Below are 21,623 nucleotides of genomic sequence, written 5' to 3'. Positions count from 1 at the left end.
ATCCAAACAAGAGGGGTGTTTTTGTAATTTGACCATACCTCAGGGGGGTGTTTGTAATTTACCCTTATTATTATTATTATTATTATTATTATTATTATTATTATTATTATTATTATTATTATTATTATTATTATTATTATCATTATTATTACTATTACTATTATTATTATTATTATTATTATTATTATTATTATTATTATCATTATTATTATTATTATTATTATTATTATTATTATTATTATTATTATTATTATTATTATTATTATTATTATTATTATTAGTGTTTATATTTTTAGTAGTAGTAAATTGAGAGGAAAGAGAGTGTAGATATTAATGAGGAGAGAGAAATGAGAGGAGAGAGAGTGTGAATATTAATGAGGAGAGAGAAATGAGTTGATGGAATAAAATATATAGGTTAGTAGTAGGTTTTAGTAGGTTTGAAAATTGAAAAAAGTATGAATAGTGTATTTTCAATAGAAATTTGATAGGAAAAAATGGGATTTTCTGGATAAAATTGTGAAACAAACATGATCTCGGTTTTATGAATAGTATAGAACTGGAAATTGGTTTTGGAAATAAAACCAAACATCCCCTTAGGGTCTATTTATAAGGTTCGAAAAGTAGTGTCCTTTTGGAGCAAAAATGTACCTTTTGTTTGAATGGTTGCACCATTTCAAGTTGAGCCAATTGGGAGTGGTTGCACCATTTCGAGTTGAGCCGAATGGTTTGCATTGGTTCGGCCGCACCAATTCAGACCAGTCAGACCAATCGAGATGGGCTTCGAGTAATAAGGGCCCAATGGGTTAAAAGCCCATGACCTAATGTTTTTGATATATATACAGCTCAGTACTTCTCTACTTTTCCAATGTGGGATAACTCAAAATCCCACTTTCCTTATATTTTGGACTAGTAATTTTTCATTCACCACAAAATTGGTTCTAATCCAAAATTCGTTTATATACTCAATTTAGACCGTACAATAACATTGATAAAAAATTGTTCATGACTCAATTTTTAACCAATTTTCCCAACAATCCCCCACATGAATGAAAACGAGGGCGTCGATTCTCTTTAGAGTTCCCACGAATAGTATTGCATCGGAATAGGTAGCATATAGCTTTGAACCTTCCGTAGTGGAGTTACATCGAATTTACTAGGCTGAGTAGTGAACGCGATGTCTTGAACTGTCAGCCGTTCGTGTAAACCAAGACAATGCAACCCACACAATACTATTCTCACATTTCCTTAGTTCTCATGATTGTGTCCGTTTTGGCCATGGACACACATCTTGGATTCATAAGTGTTTGTCAAGTTTTTGAAGCGGCCCTCACTTCATACACTTACATAGGTGATCTCCTATTAAAGGTATCCTGTCAATACCTCACCTTTTGTTATAAGGTTTTGGAATCATTAAAAGCGTTAGCTTATCCTTTACCCTTTCTGCAGGTAGCACTATTATCTTTCGCGAGAATGAGTTAGGAATGAGTTCCTTAGTGCTCAACTGAACTTTCTTAGCTTAGTTGTCCCTTTTGAACCAGTTCTTGGGATCTCCAGTCAGCATGGTTGGGTTACCACCAAGATTGTCCTTAATTTATGGTTTTTAATCCCATTCCCCTAGATAGGCAATATGTTTGATCTCTTTAGTTGACTTTTAGTCGCGGATCCGCTATTAACCATTGATTTTCATAATCAATGTTATATTATTTCTTTGGAGATCAATTGCCTAATGGTCTTATGTGTACGAGTGTATCGATACTTGCCATTATATATGTCGTTTGTGCCCTTAACGTAACCGATTGGTTATCACAATTTATTCATAATTGTAGACACCGACTAAGTCCAACACGGAACATCCTCCAATAATTTTATGAAGTTTATTCAACTTCTTTTCTAACATTATCTCAAGTTATACATTCGAATTCGTCCATGAATTGAGCTATTCAATTTTGTTTGAGGATTTCCAAGATACATAATCTTAGGGACTCATACATCCAATGTTCTTTCCTAATATAATTGGATATTTTCTTTAATGTAATCCATTTAAAGGCGATACTTAGATTACCTAAGAACCCTTATAATATCATTGAATGATTATTTATTTTGGAATTACATATTTACTAGTTTGCAGTTCATTATGCTGCCAAACTATCCAAAAATATTGGTAATTGAACCATTGTTCATCATTATTTTTGGCAAGGTAAACCCTTGGTCTTTAGATAACTAGATCAATTTTCTAGTAGTGTCTCAACATGAGACTTTCAATAAGACTATCTTTGTCTTAGTGATTTTAATCTGTAAGATTACATCGTCTAGACCCTCGTCTTTTGACATCAAAATTTTATTTTTACTTTTCCAATATTTTCTCAACGTTCAAAATAGTATCATGATCACTATCTCATGATTATAATGTCGTCTATAGACATATACTTCCATGTGCTTTTAATATAAACACACTGGCCACACTCGTTATTACGAGAATTACTAACACAATTTTATCAAATATTACTTTAGAATATTTCCATAGCTATTTAATTTAGCTTGATATTACAATGTTATAAATAATCAAGATTTTTCCATAGCTATTTAATTTAGCTTTATTGGACCACCCTTAATCATTCCTTTGAATAGTCCATCAAAACCTTAATGGTTTACTACTTGGAAGAAGACAAACTGACTTCCACGTACATTCTTCCAATGTAGACAATATTTCAATAATTGTCCTTTGTTCATTTTATAACTATAAAATCAAATCAAAATCAAACATATTGATTTTCTTTGCCATCTTGTTGTATCTTGGTTGTTCATCACTTTGATGATTTACCAATCACACATATTTTAACTTGGTTGTTCATCACTTTGATGATTTACGACTTAGACATTTATGAGTTCTCTTATTTAGAACTTATTTATTTTTCTTATTTTACAAGAAAAATATAATGTAATTTGCATCAAGAATGACTATCTTATGCACAATCATTATTTGCATATTCAATGAATATGCTTAAGTATTTTATCCACTTAACTATACTAGGCGTTATATATTAACTTAGGTACTTTTTTACCTTTGCCTAAACACCCCCACATTTCTAAATATTTATGTGGTTAGGGTCTAAAGACACCCACATTTCTAAATATTAATGTGGTTAGCTCGGGATAAAGACCCCCACAAATTCTAGAGTATGTATTCTAGAATTTATCAATATGATATCCATAAACTTTTTCCAAAGTTTTAGTTCTCATTTCTTAATTCATTTGTCGAAATTGGCACTTTCCAACTTTCATTCACATAGCATTTAAATGCTTTGAGATCCTTATTTTTATTTTTATTAATAAGGATACAACAAAATACATCTTCTTTTGTTAGAAAAATATATTGGATCACCAACATATTTAATTACAAAGTATTGTATTTCTTTCTCTCAAGAAAGTACAGAAAGAGAAATCTTCTCAAGATACTTAAATCTTGTCAACAAATAAGATTTCTTCATTTTCCTCAAAAGAGAAAACCCGTCAAGATACTTAAATCTTGTTAATAAACAAGAGAATATTAATCTCTTCAAATGGTGGTTGATCTCCACTATTCAATATTAACGTTAGAATATACAAATTCTAATCTTAATCGTTCATAATTTAGGATTGTATGTCCTAAACATGCCGTTCAAAATTCAGCCAAATCCAACGATTTAATTCTACAAAACAAGCTCTTAAGTAAATTGCTCGAATTTTATTTCAACAAAGCATTCATTGTTGTTTGCAATTATTTCAGATGTTTGGAAATCAAAATTCGATCTCATCCATCACATTGTAGATCATCACATTGTAAATGTGATATCAAAAAATCAAATTAAACCAACGATTCGAGCTTCTCTTATGTTCTTGAGACAAGAACTACTCATGTGCTCTCATGAATTGAGCTTCTCTTTCTTTCTATTTTATTTCAATCACGCTTTTAATTAAACAATAGTATGATTCATATATAAAACATATGTACATAATATTATAATAAACATAATATATGACATGTGAGCACGACGTTCATACTAGTTGATCATAGAAAGAAACAATATATCAAGCATATTATATCAACATATAGTATACACACGAGTATATAATAACATCAAGTTTGAACATAATATTTCATGCCATAAATTAGTTCATGTCCAACATAATGAATTGATATAAATTTTATAGCACGTAATCAATGCTTGTCCATGCAATAACACAATTATGATGAATTAGTATGGTTTACGCAAATAATAATATGTATACTAATATTCCTCTTACTAAGTAACTCATACTTAATATACGAGACAAGTCTAATCGTTCATAGATAATATTAAAAACGTTAATAAGATCACGTACTCACGAATTTCATATAACATATTCGAAAATCTATCAACTGAATGGTTCCTCATCAAATGAAAATTGGGAGAAAGCTAATCCCCTATCAAAACTATATGCAATTTATGCAAATAAATATGCATTTTCATAAGAAATGTCATGTAGTATAGCACATATCATGATGTTTATAATACACTTATTCAAATAATTAACATATATGCTATCACTTTATTGCATTTAGGATAAAAATATTTCTATTATTAGTGTAGGATAAAAATATTTCTATTATTAGTGTACATACACAAACATAATGAATATTCATTAAGCATATATATTGTATATGGTTTACCATGCTTCCACATAGAAATTAAACTATCATGCAATAATCCACCATTATATCATATAGCATTATCAATATATTTCACAAATAGATATCTTATAATTAAAAAGCGTACCCGATAAATTATATATTCGTCAATTCAAGATTTTGTGGGTAGCACCAAATCGTGTCAATATTATGGCAGTGCTGAATGATTTATTCATATCTCTTCCGTCCCAAGTCCGATTTTGTTGATTCAATATGATCCAAACAGCCAACAAACTTTTCTACAACTTTTATCTTTTACGTTTTCTGAGATTCAGACTGGATCATGATCAAAATAAGCCTCGAAGTCGGAATAGGTGTGCTGTAAATTTGCACCTACAATGGAACCAGAAAAAAAAATGTATTAAATAATATTCATGAATCAAAAATAATGTAAAACCTCATTATTGATCTTCGATTCAGTCTTCTTTCACCAAAATTTCGTGCATTGGACATTGGTGATGCGTTAATATGCGACGAGTTGCATTGGTCACGAACGGTTGTATTTTTCATGAAAAGGTGCATTGGCAGTTCTGCCACCCTTTCGTGTTTTCATCATAACTTCCTCGTACGATCTCTGATTGTGACGATCTAACATGTTCTGGAAAGCTAACTTGATTATCTACAACTTCGGTGAAATGTTAATTTGCCGTATTCGGACTTTAACACCTTCGAAAATGGGCAAGAATGTGGACTTCATGTTCTGTCCGAAAATAAACTTTCTCCAATTGTATTTTGTAACTTCTTGATTTTTGGCAGACTATCTTCTTCTCCATCTCGTTTACCAACGTGTGCAGAAAACACAATTTACTAAATCAAAAAAATTTTCGTCTTAAGATTGTTGGTCCCGATATATAAAACGGGTAGTGAATTTAGTAAATTGGTTGAACAAATTAATTATTGAAAATACGAAAAGATTAGCCGAGGCGAGTTGACTCTGTCCTTAAGACGAAATTTCCCCGCAACGGTGCTAACGGATTAAATGGAAATCGTCTCCCAAGATACAACGGCAAAACTTGGAATAGGAGCACTCCAAATCCCAAGTACGACGAACTGTACTTTGTGTAGAACTTTTCGAGAGAATCTGTGAAGGGTAGGCTTAATATGTAGTAGGCTTGTTTTGGATTGAAGTTGGGAATTGTGGGAAAGTTAGGGTCTATTTATAAGGTTCGAAAAGTAGTGTCCTTTTGGAGCAAAAAGGTACATTTTGTTTGAATGGTTGCACCATTTCAAGTTGAGCCAATTGGGAGTGGTTGCACCATTTCGAGTTGAGCCGAATGGTTTGCATTGGTTCGACCGCACCAATTCAGACCAGTCAGACCAATCGAGATGGGCTTCGAGTAATAAGGGCTCAATGGGTTAAAAGCCCATGACCTAATGTTTTTGATATATATACAGCTCAGTACTTCTCTACTTTTCCAATGTGGGATAACTCAAAATCCCACTTTCCTTATATTTTGGACTAGTAATTTTTCATTCACCACAAAATTGGTTCTAATCCAAAATTCGTTTATATACTCAATTTAGACCGTACAATAACATTGATAAAAAATTGTTCATGACTCAATTTTTAACCAATTTTCCCAACAGAACCCGCAGATCAGTTTCGGGTACCCATTTTCCAGACCCCAAGCCCGGACGGAAGCCCGGACGGAAACATCTACATTATGAATATAATAAGCATGAAAAATTCAAATTCAAAATTATTTTGTATTTTTTATTTCTCCATTATTATTCAATTTAATTTAATTAAATCCACAGTTACGTAATGAATTCAATAATGTCGACAACGCAACGAAAAGTACTAGTCGAAGAATTTTCTGCTCAGACGCCGACGACAGGTATTTGTTGTCTCTGCTTTAACTGCATCACACAAATCTCTGCATAATTAATTAATATTAAATAAATAATATATCCAGTGGTAATGGAGACTCACAAAGCTTCAATTGCACCACTTGTTTTCTTGATTTTTCTCCATTTTTGGGCAACCCAGGTTTCATCGATCGACACCCTCAAACAAGGCGGCGGCGGCGACGAGTTCAACTCATCTTCTCAACTCGTTTCTGCGAAGAAGATCTTCACTTTAGGGTTTTACACCCCAGAAGACACTAACAACACTTACTTAGCAATATGGTACACCAATGCTTCCGATTATCGAGTGTGGATTGCCAACAGAGAAAACCCCATTCCCAAGAACTCAAACCCGGTGCTTACAATACCCGCCGCCACCACCGGAGAAAAACTAGTCATCACCCACGGCGGCGGCGGAGGAGATTCTTTCGAGCTGTATTCTGGCCAATCAGGGAAGAACATATCCGCCACTTTGTTAGATACAGGCAATTTTGTAGTAAGCTCTGTTTCAGGTGAAGTGTTATGGCAAAGCTTCGATTTCCCCACAGATACCCTTCTTCCTGGTATGAAACTAGGGTTTGATCGTAAAACCGGGAGAAATTTGACACTTTCTTCGTGGTTTGGACGAAGTAATCCAGCCACCGGAGCTTTTACTCTCGAGTGGGACCCGATTTCAGGCATGTTGTTGGTTCGACGAAGAGGTGTCGTTTATTGGACGAGCGGCGAGATGAAGGATTTTCAGTACGACGGCCAACAGGGGGCAGATTCTAGGGTTAAGGAGTTTGAGAATATCATACCTGATTCTTCAAACTTCAACTATAACTTCACCAATGTAAGTTACGATGGCGATTCTCGTAAGGTTATTTCGGGGTGGAGGCTGGGCTTTGATGGGCGAATAGACGACACTGGCAGGCCTGTTTTTGTAGATGTAAGCCTTTGTTATGGTTACAACACTCGCGGCTCCGATGTTTACGCGGGCTGCCAACTGTGGCAGCAGCCTACGTGCAGAAACAATCGTGAGACGTTTGTTGATAGAGCGGGGAATTTTTTCAGGGCCAATGGAACGTTTGTTGCGTTCGTTTCTGACGATAATTCGAGCCTTACGCAGAGTGACTGCAGGGAAATATGTTGGAATGATTGTGAATGTGCTGCCTATCTTGATTCGTCCGTAAGTGGTGGTTGTTGGTATTGGAAAGGCAAGGATTTGAATTTTACTCAGAGCCTTAATGGTCGTACTACAGTACAATACGTTCTTCAATCGGCACCTTTGACCGTTCTTCCATCGGCACCTTTGAGCAAAGGTTTGGTTATTACTTATTATATGATGTTACTCGAGAAATTACAACTGAGTTTTGGCCTAGCTAACTGAATTTCTTGATGTTGTCAAATGTGGCAGGAAAGAAGAAACATGTGCCGATCGTAATCGTTGTAGTAAGTACGGTAGTGCTGCTTGCCTTGGTCGTAGCCTTGTTCGTTTTGCAAAGACGTAAAAAAGGTAAAGCAATAGATTATTACAAAAAGAATTCGCGATCTTCATAGGAATTAGCTTCTGATTATAATTTGGATAAATTATGTGATTAGCGAAAAAAAAGGAGGAATTAAAGGAGCTGCTGACACTAGAGGGATACACCGGAACAAATTACGGGTTCGAAAATGGAGGTGGCAAGAGTAACGATCTTCGACTTTTCACTTATGCGTCTGTGCTATCTGCTACAAGCAACTTCTCCTCGGTCAATAAACTCGGACAGGGTGGTTTTGGCCCTGTTTATAAGGTGGTGAAATATCTCGTAAATTTTCGTGTTTTGATTACTCACTGCATTCGCGTTAGAATCTGTTGATTAGAATTATATGTTTCTTGATTATTATTACAGGGGAAAACATCAGAAGGACATGATACAGCAGTAAAGCTTCTTTCTCGACAGTCGGGTCAAGGATTGCTCGAGTTCAAGACCGAGTTAGTACTGATTTCGAAACTGCAGCATGTCAATCTTGTTAAGCTACGGGGATTTTGCATTCATGGAGACGACAAAATGATCATCTATGATTACATGCCCAACAAAAGCCTCGATTTCTTTCTATTCAGTGAGTACCTTCTACTTTCTTCGACTATTCTTAATGAGATAGTACCGAAAAACAAATTGATGTACAATTTGCTTTACATAATTAACAGATCCATCTAAGAGGGAGGAATTAAATTGGCAGCAACGGTTCAATATAATCGAGGGCACTGCTCAAGGACTACTCTACCTTCACAAGTACTCTCGTTTGAAGATTATTCACCGTGACTTAAAAGCGAGCAACATATTACTTGACGAGAATATGACTCCCAAAATTTCCGATTTTGGGCTCGCGAGAATTTTTAAGCAGAACACAGACGAAGCTAACACGGAGAGGCGTGTTGGGACATAGTAAGTTGCAACATGATACATTTTAATTTTTTTATGGTTGTGTTTTTTAATGATACTTTTATTTGATTAATAATGAATCGTATGTTCCATAGCGGTTACATGGCGCCCGAGTATGCCATGCAAGGAATATTCTCGGTTAAATCAGATGTCTACAGTTTCGGAGTTTTAGTACTCGAGATTGTGAGCGGTCGGAAAAACAGTAGCTTCCACGAGATCGAAGGTCCTCTAAACCTGGTTGAATATGTAAGTTTTTATTAAGATATTATTTTTGTGGTTTTATCTCTCTTTCTCTCTCTCTACATCCAAGAATTAGAACTTTGGAATTATTATGCAGACTTGGGATCTATGGAGAAAAGATTCTGCATCAGAAATCATGGATCAAACATTGACGGATTCATGCATTACAGACCAACTGCAGAAATGCATTCACATCGGGCTTCTCTGTGTCGAAAATCATGCGGTGGATCGGCCAACTATCGAAGATGTCATACTGATGCTAAAAAATGAAATGACTAATTTGCCACTGCCCAAGAATCCAGCATTCATCACAAGAAACAGTGTGATTGAAGAAGTAGAAACGAGTACTACGCCGCTCGTGAATTTATCGGCGAACGAAGTCACAATGTCGGAAATCGGAGGGAGATAGTAGTACTACTGCAACCCTAGTTAAGGCCTTCCTTCTTTTCTTGAGTGATTTTACTTAAATATGTGCATATGTAATCTAATAATATACTTGTATGAATATTTTTATATATTATATATATTTTTTGGTCCTGAAAAGTTGGTTCACATTTCAAAGCCTTGTAATAATAATAATCATGGACATACTAATAAAGAATTCAATTAAAGTAAACATATCTCTCTTTTTCATAATAATTCAAAAATTACCCTGTAGACCGTGCCTTATTCAGGCTTTAACAGTTGGTGCTTTACCTCAGTTCTCCTCCAGCTTCTTTTTACATAGTCTAAGCTAAAGGTGGAGTATTCCAAGATGTAAGTCTCTCTCTCTCTCTCTCTCTCTCTCTCTCACACACACACACACCACACACACACACACACACCAGTTGTCTTGATCCATTTTTAGTATCCCTGGAGACTATACAGTTTGTTGTTTTTGGTGATGACAAAAATATAGACTAATGCCTACTTATTTTACAGTTTCTTTGGTTGCTAACTGTCATGGAATATTGCTACTATGCCTTTTTATGCACACCAAAAAAATATTAAAATTTAAAAATTGAAGAAACCGAGGTTCTTCTTGCTCTCTCGAGAACTTCACAGACAGCTGTTCTTTACTACCAAAAACCTCAACCCCTATTTTACTACACACCCCTTCTACTTCTTCCCAACCTCCACAACAAACTTCTGCATCAATTTGTTTCTTTTCAAGTAATAAAAATGGCAGAAATTAGTCCACAGATTCAAGAAAGGTCAAAAGAAGGGTTCGTGGCAGAAACGGCAACGCCGGATGTTCGTAATGTGGGTATGAAAATCAAGAGAGCTCAAGAGATGCACAAAGCATATGGTGGAGGGATTGAAGACAAGCCCTCAAAGGGTGAAGTTATGACATGGTATTTGTATGGCTTGTGCTCTTACTTTGTGCACACTGTCCTTATTCCTATTGTCTTCCCACTTATCATCAGCCAAACAGTCCCTTATCCACCCGAGCCTCCGCAGGGTTGGCTTACGAGCTACAAGGGTTTGAAGTGCAAGCAGAGTGAAATGCAACTGTAAGTTATCTGTCTTTTGTTCCGTAATATCTGTCTTTTTTAAGATTTTTGCGCACGCACATATTAAGAAACTCGATAAACGTGGCTTGGAAAAAAAGATAGAATATTTAGACGAAAATACCCTTGTCCACTAGTTCTCATCTTCTAATGTTGGAGAGAGTTAAGTTGAAAAATATGTAACGGATGCAGTATTGGAATTCTAAAGTGACAGATGTTATGCGGTTTTATAGTATACTGATCTCCATCCTTTTTATCGACAGATATGAAGGACTGGTAAACAGGGCAATCAAAGTAGGTGGCATGAGTTTCTCCCCACTCGAATGGACTTCGGTTTCTTGGATAACCGGCCTAATTCTATCGGCACCGATACTAGGCATCGTCTCGATTCTCCTCGACCACAGCCACTACCAACAGCTGATTGCCGGAGCCGCCACCGGAATCGGCGCCCTCTTCTGCCTCCCGGCCGGATTCTTCCGGAAGTCGTGGATCTTCCCGCCCTACATCGCCGCCATTGTGGCGGCAAACACCATAGTCGGGGCGGCCCACGCCCGCCACCTAGGACTAATGATCCGCGGGTTCACGGGTCCCACAGTACCGAAACGCGAGTTCCCGAACAGAAGATCGTTCGGGAGCTGGCTTTCGCTCTACTCAACAGCCGCCGGCTGTTTAGGAGCTGCGATCATAGCTTCCTTCACTTACCACATGTTTAGCAACTCCGACCATTTCACCGCTTTATGGGTTGTTTCGATATTTAGTGGCTTAAAATGGGGTTTAGGCATGATCCACATTTTCAGCACAAACAGAGCAATTTCGAATTTCAACGACTCGGAATCGAATTCAGTTCTTAAAACTCACGTGCTTTCTATTTTTAGATACCCTCATGCGGCGGGGAGTCTTTTTGGGGTTTTTCTTTCGTCTTTTACGAGTATGTGCGTGTTCGGAGGGGGGTTGTTGTATGCAATAGGGTATCTTTGCATTAAAACGGAGGATATTTTGTTTTCGTGGCTGATATATTTCATGTTCCCTTTGGTTTCTCTTCCGCTTTCGCATCCTCTGCAGCAGTTCTTGAGATTGGATGCCGAGAAAATGCAGCTTCTTGGATTTGTGCTTTCGAGTTTGACATCGGGTTTTGGATTCTATTACAGAGGGAGTGATTGGAGTAAGAGCCATATGCTTCTCTTTGCAGCTATTCAAGGCACTTCAACAGGTTGGTTATTGTAATTTTTTTAAACTTTGAATTCCACCGATTTCAATCCGAATATTTCTGATTTTGAAACGAATTTTTCATTTTGTATTCCGATTTTTCCGGTTTTTTTTTTTTTTTTTTTGTGTGGATCAGAATTGGAATAAATATTAGAAATGATTTTAATTTCCAAAATTATTTCCGAAAACTTTGATTATTTTCTGCATAATTACATTTTTAATATCAATATTACTATTTATTTTGTATTATAAGTGACTCAATTTTTGGAATCTCCAAATTCCGTCGATTCCGATCAGAAAAATCCCGATTTTTGAACAAATTTTTTATTCCAATTTCTGAAATTCGGATTTCCGATTTTCCGAATTTTTTCAGAACATAATTGGAATTACTTTTCGACTTCCGAAAAGAAAAATTCCGAAAGTGCTAACTTCGATCCAATCTCCACCTCTAGTCGTTTATATCGACCCTATAATAACTGAATAGTGTTTTCACACTATCGCATGACAGGTTTGCTGCATGCATATGGAAGAGTACTATGGCTAGACTGTTCTCCAGCAGGTAAAGAAGGGGCATTTTCGGTATGGTTTTCGTGGGCCCGAGCGCTCGGAGCTTGTTCAGGTTTCGCAGTGGCAACATCAATACCTGGAAATATCGGAAAAGCGTTTGGAGTTTCGTTTTGGGCTGGAATTATCGGAATAATTATTCTAATATTCGGAAATATCAGCAGCTTCAAAGGGGCGAAAGAAGCTGGAAACGTAATCGGGAGCGAAAAGGGTTCGCCCGTTTATGGATCTTCGTTGGACGATGAAAATGGTCATCTTGCTAAAGGAGCAGTTACAACATATGTTCTGCCTCAACCAAAGAGTGAAGAAGTTTGAAGTTAAGTAGTGTGTGTTTTCCTATTTTATTTTTTTACTTTGTTTTTTCTCCATAAGTGGGGAAATGTACATTTTCTTTTATTGTTTTTTTTTTTTTTTTTGGGAAATAAATTTTAAAGAAATTAAATCAATTTGTCACGTTATGCATGCTTGTTCAGACACGCTTGGCTCTTTTTTCTTGAGAAAATCCGACCATCTTGAGACCATTTCCACAAGAGTGATTTCAAGGCTATAATGGGCCTAAACTTTTATTTATTGGGCTATTGTATATTTTTTTATAAACAAGGCATTTGTTTTAGGCTTTTAGATTTCGGTTCATGTAGATGGTAATTAGTGGGTCTGGGTATAAGAAGTTATATGCTACACCGAGTTATTTTACACTGTGTGATTATGTCAGATTTACGGTTAATAATCTAATAAAAATTCAGTTATTTTATTGGACTCCAAGTTGTCCAACAAAAAAACTTCCTAAAAGACAAGATAAGTCATGATAATATAGTATTTGCATATCGATCCGATCAATTATTTGGAATACTAAATATTAAACAAAGTCCAATTATTAAGTATAACTTAGTTATACTTGATATACAATATTACAAATTGAGATAACAAATATAACATCTATTTGGTAATATCAATACCAACAAAATTGTAATTGAGTGATATCATTCCTATTATTGTGCTGAAATGTTTTTAGTTCGATCTCGAACCATATAAGTGTACTATGATAAACCTTTAGTAATCGTGTAATATTTTTGCAAACAAATCATCTGTTAAATTATCTCAATATATCTAATCAATTATTTCCATGTTACGCAACTTTTTACCTTCACATTACGCAAATTCGTTCATGAACAAGTCACAACTCATAAGAAGCCTAACCCTTGTTCTTTACAAAGAGACATTAGAATGGCGCTTATATTACAACTACAACTGAACTTTCAGCTAATGCTTCTATCTTCGACGGAGAGTAAACGACTACGATACAGAAAATATTGACAAGTGGAATGCATTGAACAAGCTTAACACAACAAATTTGTTTGATTAATACGCAATTAATAATAAAAAAAAAATCATTGATTGGTTTTATATTCTTAAAATATAGAAGAAAAGAAAAAATATTTATTTTCATTACACGATCAATAAATATATATACTTAAACCAATTAAATTGAAAGTAAACTTTTATCCTCCCCATTCTAAAAAGAAATTACTATTAGTCTATTATTAGAAACTAGGGGACAAAAATAAAAGCGACACGTGGCTCCTAACCTATGAAAACTCACAAGCCAAAAAGAAAGGAAAAGGCCGTACTCCCCAAACCTAACCTAACCTTCAGTCTAATCAAATCTTTCGTCACAGCCATGTAACTTTATCACTTCCCTTCAATATCTGTGATTTCAAGACTTCAATTTTTCCCCCTAATCAAACAAATTGGTGTGGGCCTGTGCTAATAATAACCCATGAATCAGATAATTAAGTACTATTTTGTTCATATTCCCCATAAATCCTAGCCATATATAACAAGCGGTTACTGTTCTAGAGAGAGAAACACACACATGTAAGAATATCGATGCAAAACATAGTATGCGTGTGTGCGTAAATGAGAGAGAGAAGAGAGAGAGAAAAGTACAAAGGGGGAATGTGGGGAGCGGTGAACCGATAGCTAAAGAAAAAGACAGTGACAAGTAAAGGAGGCTTCGCTTCTTTTCTTCCCCCATAAAAACCCTAGTTTTTTTTTCGTTTGTTGTTTTTTAAATTTTGGGGTTAATGATAATCGTGCCCCAGATCTAGGAACAGTGTTTTTTTATTTTTCCGGTCTTGATTTTTTTTTTGTGGGTTTTTGCTGCGAAGAGAAATTGAGAGGTGGGCTTTTCTGATTGGGCGCCAGAATTTCCGGGTTTTGACTTTTGGGAAGATTTTTTTTGGCAAGAAAGTTGCAGTCTTGGATTCTGTGGTTTGATTTTTTTTTCTTGAATTTATTGATTAGCATTTAGGGGAGTGGTGATTTTGTTGGTAAATTGTTTGTTGAGGAAATGCTTCTATCACATAGCGTTTGTTTCGATTATATAAGGGTTTCGTTTTCCTGTTTTCGAATTTGCTTTTTGTAGTTGATGTTGTTGAGCTGTTAGAGAACATATATTTTGATTGTCGGAGAAATATCACTGCATCTATTGGAAGTTGCTAAAATCGCGGGGGGTTGCTAGTTTTTATTTTTCGATTTTCTATATTTAATTTGATTGGGTTACTATTAGCGGTTTGCACTGGAGTGGTTGGGCGTACCCGGAAGTGTTACTATGTCGTCTTTGAGTCGAGAACTCGTTTTCCTAATACTGCAGTTCTTGGACGAGGAAAAGTTCAAGGAGACTGTGCATAAGTAAGCGCCTTTCTTTTGTTGGTTCATGCCCTAGTTTTACATTGCTCTGTATACACATTTGTTTTCGTCTTGTGTGGGAGTTAAAATAAGTTCCTTTAATAAAAGAATCTTCGGAATAAGTCTGCTTTTGTCGGTTAGATATGGATTATAGCTTATCGTTTTCGTATGAAGGATAAATAGATAATCCGATTCCTTTCGGACCATTGGATTGTTCTTCCAAATCGGATAAGTACAACTAATTACTTAATTACAAACGGAGTAATGAAAGCAACTGTAGTGTAGGAGTTTATTATGCTCATGGTTTGTCGAGGAAATACAGGTGGCTTTTGTTTCGATTGTTTAATGTTGCAATTTTATACGTCTAGGTTGGAGCAAGAATCTGGCTTCTTCTTCAATATGAAGTACTTTGAGGAAACAGTTCAAGCAGGTGAATGGGATGAAGTTGAACGCTATTTAAGTGGGTTCACAAAGGTCGAGGATAATCGATATTCAATGAAAATATTCTTCGAAATTAGAAAGCAGAAATATCTCGAAGCACTCGATAAGTACGGTTCCTTTTACATTAACCCGCATAATATTTTTTTTTCTAATATACATGCACGTCTATTGATAATCGGTGTTTGCAAACTGTTTCCATTTTTTCAGACAGGATCGAGCAAGAGCAGTTGAGATCCTTGTAAAGGATCTCAAGGTGTTTGCCTCTTTTAACGAGGATCTTTTCAAAGAGATCACCCAACTATTGACTCTCGACAATTTTCGGTAAAAATTAAGATTTTAGCCGTATCGTTTGCGATTCTCAACCTCGTTACGGAATCGTTTTTGTAGTTACTTGTTTATTTATATTTATAGGCAGAATGAGCAGCTCTCGAAATATGGGGACACAAAGTCAGCACGAAACATTATGCTAGTCGAACTTAAAAAGCTAATCGAGGCAAACCCATTGTTTCGTGACAAGCTCACACTCCCTGGTTTCAAGGCTTCAAGATTGAGAACACTCATTAACCAAAGGTGTCGCCTTTGTTTCACAATTTGTCCTACCCTTTTTCAGAATCGTGATAATACTCAATGTTGTATCTAATATTAGCATGCCCAAAATCCCGTTTTCTGTGATTTTTTCAGTCTTAACTGGCAGCATCAGCTTTGCAAGAACCCACGGCCAAATCCAGATATCAAAACACTCTTTATCGATCACACATGTGCTTCGAGTAACGGCGGTCGTGTGCCGCCTCCCAATAACGCCCCACTTACCGGACCAATTCCTAAGCCTGGTGTTTTTCCCCCTCTAGGAGGTCACGGTGTAAGTAAAAATAGTTGCCGTTTTCTTGCATAAATTAAAATTAACCTCCTTTTCGGAATCTCACTTTTATAAAATTCCGTTTTTGAAGCCTTTTCAGCCAGTTGTATCTCCCCCTCCAAGTGCAATTGCAGGTTGGATGTCAAGTCCTAACCCATCGATTCCTCATGCAGCTATCGCTGCAGCTCCGTCTGGTCTTCTTCAGGCACCTAACCCTGGTTAGTTTTTTTTTTTTTTTTTTTTTTTTTTTTTTTTTTTTTTTTGTAACTTATATATATATATATATATATATATATATATATATATATATATATATATATATATATATATATATATAGGTGTTAAATTCCTACCATTTTCTTAACTCGACTCGATCTTTGTTTAAAAAAAAATATTGAATGATTTTACGAAATTATGTTGTCCTCTGTTATTCTCAGCTGCATTTTTGAAACATCCAAGAAATCCGCCTGGTGGTCCTGGAATGGAATATCAGAGTGCCGATTCGGAGCATTTGATGAAACGTCTTCGAGCAGGACAAAACGATGAGGTGTTGACAACAAATATAAGCGATGCTCTATTAATTCTATTAATATTTTTTTTTTCTGTCTTATTTCTTCTATGGCATGTCTGAAAGTTATGCTGGTCAATGTTGTTGACACACTGTTGGTCTTTATTAGGCCTCGTTTTCCGGTTCTATCCATCCGCCTAATATGTATTCACCGGACGATCTTCCCAAAACAGTTGTACGGAGTCTTAGTCAAGGATCGAACGTTATGAGCATGGACTTTCATCCACAACAACAGACAATTCTTCTAGGTTTGATTTCTTTTAATTTTTTCTCTTTAATTTGAATTCGTATAGTAGCTCAATTTTGCCGATTTATATTCATTGTAGTTGGAACAAACGTGGGTGATATTAGCATATGGGAAGTTGGTTCTCGAGAAAGGTTAGCCCTTAAAACGTTTAAGGTTTGGGACATATCAGCTTGTTCGATGCCGTTCCAAGTGAGTATTGTTCGATGTTTTATCGTGCTAGATTCTTTTATTATGGAATTTTTTTTATTATTTTTTTTTTGTTTGTTACTTTCGAGATTAACTTGTGCCACTTGACTATTCAGACAACTTTGGTTAAAGATGCCACCATATCAGTTAATAGATGCGTGTGGGGCCCAGATGGATCTATACTTGGTAAAGAAAATCATCATTTACCTGAGCTTAATTAACACTTCCATAATATTTATCGATGATATTTGCCTTATTTTGCTTTTGAAGGTGTTGCGTTTTCCAAGCACATTGTTCAGATATATACATATAATCCAGCTGGAGAGTTAAGACAGCACTTAGAAGTGAGAATATTTTCGATTCACCCACTCACTCTCTCTCATGATAATAATGTAGAGTGCCGTTTACTGATGAATTTCTCCCAAAAATGTAGATCGACGCTCATGTAGGTGGCGTTAATGATATTGCATTTGCTCATCCTAATAAGCAGCTTTGCATCATTACATGTGGAGACGACAAAACAATTAAGGTACAAAAAAAAAAAATTAGAAAAAAAAGGAAAAAGAAAAAGTCTTGCCGTATTTCCGGTCGAGTTTTTACATGGTCAGTTGTATTGTATGACAGGTATGGGATGCTGTAGCTGGGCGTAGGCAGTATACTTTTGAAGGTCACGATGCTCCGGTATATTCTGTTTGTCCTCACTATAAAGAGAATATTCAGGTATGATGTTTAGTAAAATTTCTTCCGACTTCTGAATTAACTTAATAGGCTTAAGGGAAGGCAATTTAATTCTATTTTTATCTGCAGTTTATATTCTCTACAGCCATTGATGGCAAAATAAAAGCTTGGCTTTATGATTCGTTGGGATCGAGAGTAGATTATGATGCTCCTGGACTTTGGTGTACAACAATGGCGTATAGTGCTGATGGAACAAGGTACTTTCCGAATGATAATTCTCCCAACTTGGTTTATTCGATTAACCATTCTTTACTTGAATTATAGCGTAGTTTTAGTATCGGTTTTATTGACATATTTCTTTCAGGCTCTTCTCTTGTGGGACAAGCAAAGAAGGCGAATCTCACCTAGTTGAGTGGAACGAAAGCGAGGGAGCCATAAAGAGAACATACTCCGGTTTCCGTAAACGTTCTTTAGGAGTTGTCCAGTTCGACACAACGAGGAACCATTTCTTAGCTGCGGGAGATGAGTTTCAGATAAAATTCTGGGACATGGATAATACGAACATGCTTACTTATTCAGACGGTGATGGAGGACTTCCCGTAAGTATCGTCTCTATTATATTATATGACCCTCTTATCTGGAATATGTTCTTGATTAGGGAATCTTTAAAATGTTTTTCTTTTCTTACAGGCGAGTCCTAGATTGAGGTTTAATAAAGAAGGCTCGTTGCTTGCTGTAACGACAAGTGACAATGGAATTAAGGTTTTGGCGAATGGTGATGGACAACGTTTGTTGAGAATGCACGAGAACAGAGCTTTTGATGGTGCTCGTGGTCTTTCTGAATCCGTAAATGTCAAAGTAATAATTTTTTATTTTTTATTTTGTAATTTTCTTGTACTTGGATTGGATTGTAATTTCTACTAAAACAATTTTTTTTGTGTCGACAGCCTTCGATTGGTGGTGCATTAGGTCAGATTGGTAATGCTTCTGCCTCAGCTTCACCTATGCTCGAACGTTCTGAGAGAGTTCAACAGCCAATGTCGCTCGGCATTATGGTAATTAATTTTCAGTTTTTATTTCATTATTTCTTTTCTCTGATTTTATTTGCTTATTTCGTTTGCTCGAATTACAGGCTAGTATGGAAAACAGCAGAACATCTGATGTAAAGCCGAGGATTCTTGATAACACTGAGAAAAATAAAAGCTGGAAGTTTCCGGATATTGCTGAGTCAACTCAACTGAAGACTCTAAAATTGCCTGATCCTCTCGCAGCTAGTAAAGTACGATAATCCTAAATTTTCTTGATTTTTTTTTTATAAATTTTTGTAAGCTGCTTCTAGTTTCCAACATAAGCCCATACATTTTCGCTCGTATTTTTTTAATATTTTTTTTTATTATGTAATGTAGGTTGTGAGGCTGATCTACACAAATTCAGGGTTAGCTGTGTTAGCGTTGGCTTCCAACGCTGTTCATAAGCTGTGGAAGTGGCAGCGAAACGAACGAAACCCCTCTGGAAAGGTTTGAATTCGAATGCGTCGATAAATATTTACTAGATTTATTTAATCTAAATTGTTTGTTTTTTTTAAAATATGTATTTTTCAGTCTTGTGCCGCTAGTGTGCCTCAGTTGTGGCAGCCTACAAATGGGGCCCTCATGTCTAACGACTTGAGTGATGCCAAACAAGGCGAAGACTCGGTTGCGTGTATCGCCTTATCCAAAAACGACTCTTACGTCATGTCTGCTTCGGGTGGAAAGGTTTCATTATTCAACATGATGACTTTTAAGGTTTCTATCCTATGAACTTTGTCTTTCTTTTTATTTTTTTATTTATTTTTTTTATTTTATTATTTTATTTTATTTTTTATTTTTTATTATAACAATCACAAAATTGTGTCGGATAATTTGACGAACCAATATGTATTTATTCTTTTTTTTTTTAGGTGATGACAACTTTCATGCCGCCACCACCCGCAGCGACTTATCTGGCATTTCACCCTCAAGACAACAATATAATTGCAATCGGGATGGAGGACTCGACTATACAAATTTACAATGTTAGAGTTGACGAGGTAAAGACTAAAAGCTCAAATTTTTTGCATTTATAAACTAATTATTTCCAAAATCCTCGAAAAAATTCATCTTTTACATCGGGCTATACAATAGGTCAAAACGAAGCTCAAGGGCCACCAGAAACGAATATCGGGGCTTGCGTTTTCACAGAGTTTGAATATATTGGTTTCATCAGGAGCTGATGCACAAGTAAGTGTTTCCCAGATAAAGATATTTATTGAACGATTAATTTTGCATTATTTTTCATTAATATATTTACTGCTCGATTTTTGTATTGCAGCTTTTTATCTGGAGCATTGATGGATGGGAGAAGAAGAAATCGAGGCCTATCCAAGCGCCACCTGGCCACTCAGCTCCCTTAGTTGGAGAAACGAGAGTTCAGTTCCACAACAACCAATCGCATGTGCTCGTCGTTCATGAAAGCCAAATTGCAGTTTATGATGCTCAACTCGAATGTTTGCGTTGGGTGAGTTCTCGTTTTTGCTTTATTGCTAATGGTTTTTTCTTAGTATATAAAGCAGTTATGATATATTCGACATTTTGATGGAGCCGTAATTCAATTTGCAGTGGTACCCTAGGGAATCTCTGTCCGCCCCGATTTCGAGTGCTATATATTCGTGCGACGGACTATTGATTTTCACTGGATTTTGTGATGGTGCTGTTGGAATATTCGACGCCGAAAACATGACCCTTCGTTGCAGGATAGCACCTTCTGCTTATATACCCTCTTCAGTTTCCAGGTATTCAAAATCGGAATAAACTAATTAAACATCTGCGAAAGTAATCTAATCATTATTTAATTAATTTATTTTTTAATATTTTTTTGCAGCAATGGAAATTCGTTTCCAGTGGTGATTGCAGCACACCCGTCGGATCAAAACCAATTTGCACTAGGGATGAGTGACGGAGCTGTGCATGTGATTGAGCCGTCGGATGCGGAGACAAAGTGGGGTGGATCGACGGCTCAGGATAACGGGGTTTTGCCTTCGATTCCTTCCAGCTCTGCGTTGAATAGTCAACCATCGGAAACCCCGTCTCGGTGACGCACCATTTTCAAGAAATTTTCTAGACCAAATACGATTAGTTTTTCGTAGGCTTTTCTTCGTCGTACTATCTTATTGTAAAATTTTAAATGCGCATTTTGGTTTTTCTTTCACAGTGAAAAATGAGAAGAGGGGGTTTAGTTTGTACTTGTATTTTCATGGTCCATATTCTTCTTTGCTTTGATTCTCATGCTTTCTAAGAGATTATTTGATAGATGCAGAACCAGTTTTAGTAAATGTAGGATACTTTATTTAAGAATTCAAAAGCTAATATATATTCCGATCTTATTTTGTCAAATCCTTTATTTTTAGAAGTTTTCAATGATATTATTTCGGGCGAGTATCACACGACGAGTTTGAGGCAAAGTTAATAATATCGGATTTTA

The 21,623-nt window shown here is 35.9% G+C and overlaps 3 protein-coding genes across 7 annotated transcripts; all 3 read left to right on the top strand.

Annotated features, from left to right (window-relative positions):
* Positions 1 to 6,567: 6,567 nt before the first annotated feature.
* On the top strand, positions 6,568 to 9,738 carry LOC148772580 (G-type lectin S-receptor-like serine/threonine-protein kinase CES101). Its single transcript, XM_088817087.1, has 7 exons — positions 6,568 to 7,857; positions 7,953 to 8,051; positions 8,138 to 8,328; positions 8,428 to 8,638; positions 8,727 to 8,964; positions 9,057 to 9,207; positions 9,299 to 9,738. Exons 1-7 carry the CDS (start codon positions 6,630 to 6,632, stop codon positions 9,608 to 9,610), a joined length of 2,430 nt encoding a protein of 809 aa, XP_088673213.1. The 5' UTR covers positions 6,568 to 6,629; the 3' UTR covers positions 9,611 to 9,738.
* Positions 9,739 to 9,821: 83 nt separating this feature from the next.
* LOC148772579 (uncharacterized) lies at positions 9,822 to 12,903 on the top strand. 5 transcript variants are annotated; one of them, XM_088817103.1, is made up of 4 exons: positions 9,822 to 9,957; positions 10,384 to 10,694; positions 10,955 to 11,901; positions 12,406 to 12,903. In XM_088817103.1, exons 2-4 carry the CDS (start codon positions 10,450 to 10,452, stop codon positions 12,774 to 12,776), a joined length of 1,563 nt encoding a protein of 520 aa, XP_088673229.1. In that variant the 5' UTR covers positions 9,822 to 9,957; positions 10,384 to 10,449; the 3' UTR covers positions 12,777 to 12,903. The 5 variants fall into 5 exon arrangements, with proteins under 5 accessions (XP_088673229.1, XP_088673222.1, XP_088673226.1 ...); XM_088817096.1 differs by having other exon boundaries at positions 9,863 to 9,957; positions 10,355 to 10,694; XM_088817100.1 differs by having other exon boundaries at positions 9,866 to 9,957; positions 10,377 to 10,694.
* Positions 12,904 to 14,079: 1,176 nt separating this feature from the next.
* LOC105973731 (protein TOPLESS-RELATED PROTEIN 2) lies at positions 14,080 to 21,535 on the top strand. The gene is made up of 25 exons (XM_012998770.2): positions 14,080 to 15,152; positions 15,518 to 15,697; positions 15,798 to 15,911; positions 16,002 to 16,160; positions 16,272 to 16,449; positions 16,538 to 16,664; positions 16,884 to 16,993; positions 17,124 to 17,262; positions 17,341 to 17,450; positions 17,564 to 17,633; positions 17,718 to 17,791; positions 17,881 to 17,976; positions 18,072 to 18,167; positions 18,255 to 18,382; positions 18,490 to 18,724; positions 18,816 to 18,983; positions 19,073 to 19,180; positions 19,258 to 19,404; positions 19,532 to 19,642; positions 19,727 to 19,909; positions 20,065 to 20,193; positions 20,288 to 20,383; positions 20,475 to 20,660; positions 20,762 to 20,934; positions 21,024 to 21,535. Exons 1-25 carry the CDS (start codon positions 15,073 to 15,075, stop codon positions 21,235 to 21,237), a joined length of 3,411 nt encoding a protein of 1,136 aa, XP_012854224.2. The 5' UTR covers positions 14,080 to 15,072; the 3' UTR covers positions 21,238 to 21,535.
* The last annotated feature ends 88 nt before the right edge of the window (positions 21,536 to 21,623 follow it).

The sequence above is a fragment of the Erythranthe guttata genome, chromosome 1, assembly GCF_056151865.1.
Source record: "Erythranthe guttata isolate IM_541 chromosome 1, IM_541, whole genome shotgun sequence".
NCBI classification, from domain to species: Eukaryota; Viridiplantae; Streptophyta; class Magnoliopsida; order Lamiales; family Phrymaceae; genus Erythranthe; species Erythranthe guttata.
This window is presented reverse-complemented; position numbering and strand designations above follow the sequence as displayed.

Excerpts from the sequence above, each read along its gene's own strand:
- LOC148772580 (XM_088817087.1), top strand. The coding sequence starts at position 6,630 with ATGGAGACTCACAAAGCTTCAATTGCACCACTTGTTTTCTTGATTTTT. Across the intron at positions 7,858-7,952 it reads ATCGGCACCTTTGAGCAAAG|GAAAGAAGAAACATGTGCCG; the intron begins GTTTGGTTATTA and ends CAAATGTGGCAG. Across the intron at positions 9,208-9,298 it reads CTCTAAACCTGGTTGAATAT|ACTTGGGATCTATGGAGAAA; the intron begins GTAAGTTTTTAT and ends ATTATTATGCAG.
- LOC148772579 (XM_088817096.1), top strand. The coding sequence starts at position 10,363 with ATGGCAGAAATTAGTCCACAGATTCAAGAAAGGTCAAAAGAAGGGTTC. Across the intron at positions 10,695-10,954 it reads AAGCAGAGTGAAATGCAACT|ATATGAAGGACTGGTAAACA; the intron begins GTAAGTTATCTG and ends TTTTATCGACAG. Across the intron at positions 11,902-12,405 it reads TATTCAAGGCACTTCAACAG|GTTTGCTGCATGCATATGGA; the intron begins GTTGGTTATTGT and ends ATCGCATGACAG.
- LOC105973731 (XM_012998770.2), top strand. The coding sequence starts at position 15,073 with ATGTCGTCTTTGAGTCGAGAACTCGTTTTCCTAATACTGCAGTTCTTG. Across the intron at positions 16,161-16,271 it reads AGAACACTCATTAACCAAAG|TCTTAACTGGCAGCATCAGC; the intron begins GTGTCGCCTTTG and ends TGATTTTTTCAG. Across the intron at positions 17,634-17,717 it reads CCCAGATGGATCTATACTTG|GTGTTGCGTTTTCCAAGCAC; the intron begins GTAAAGAAAATC and ends TTGCTTTTGAAG.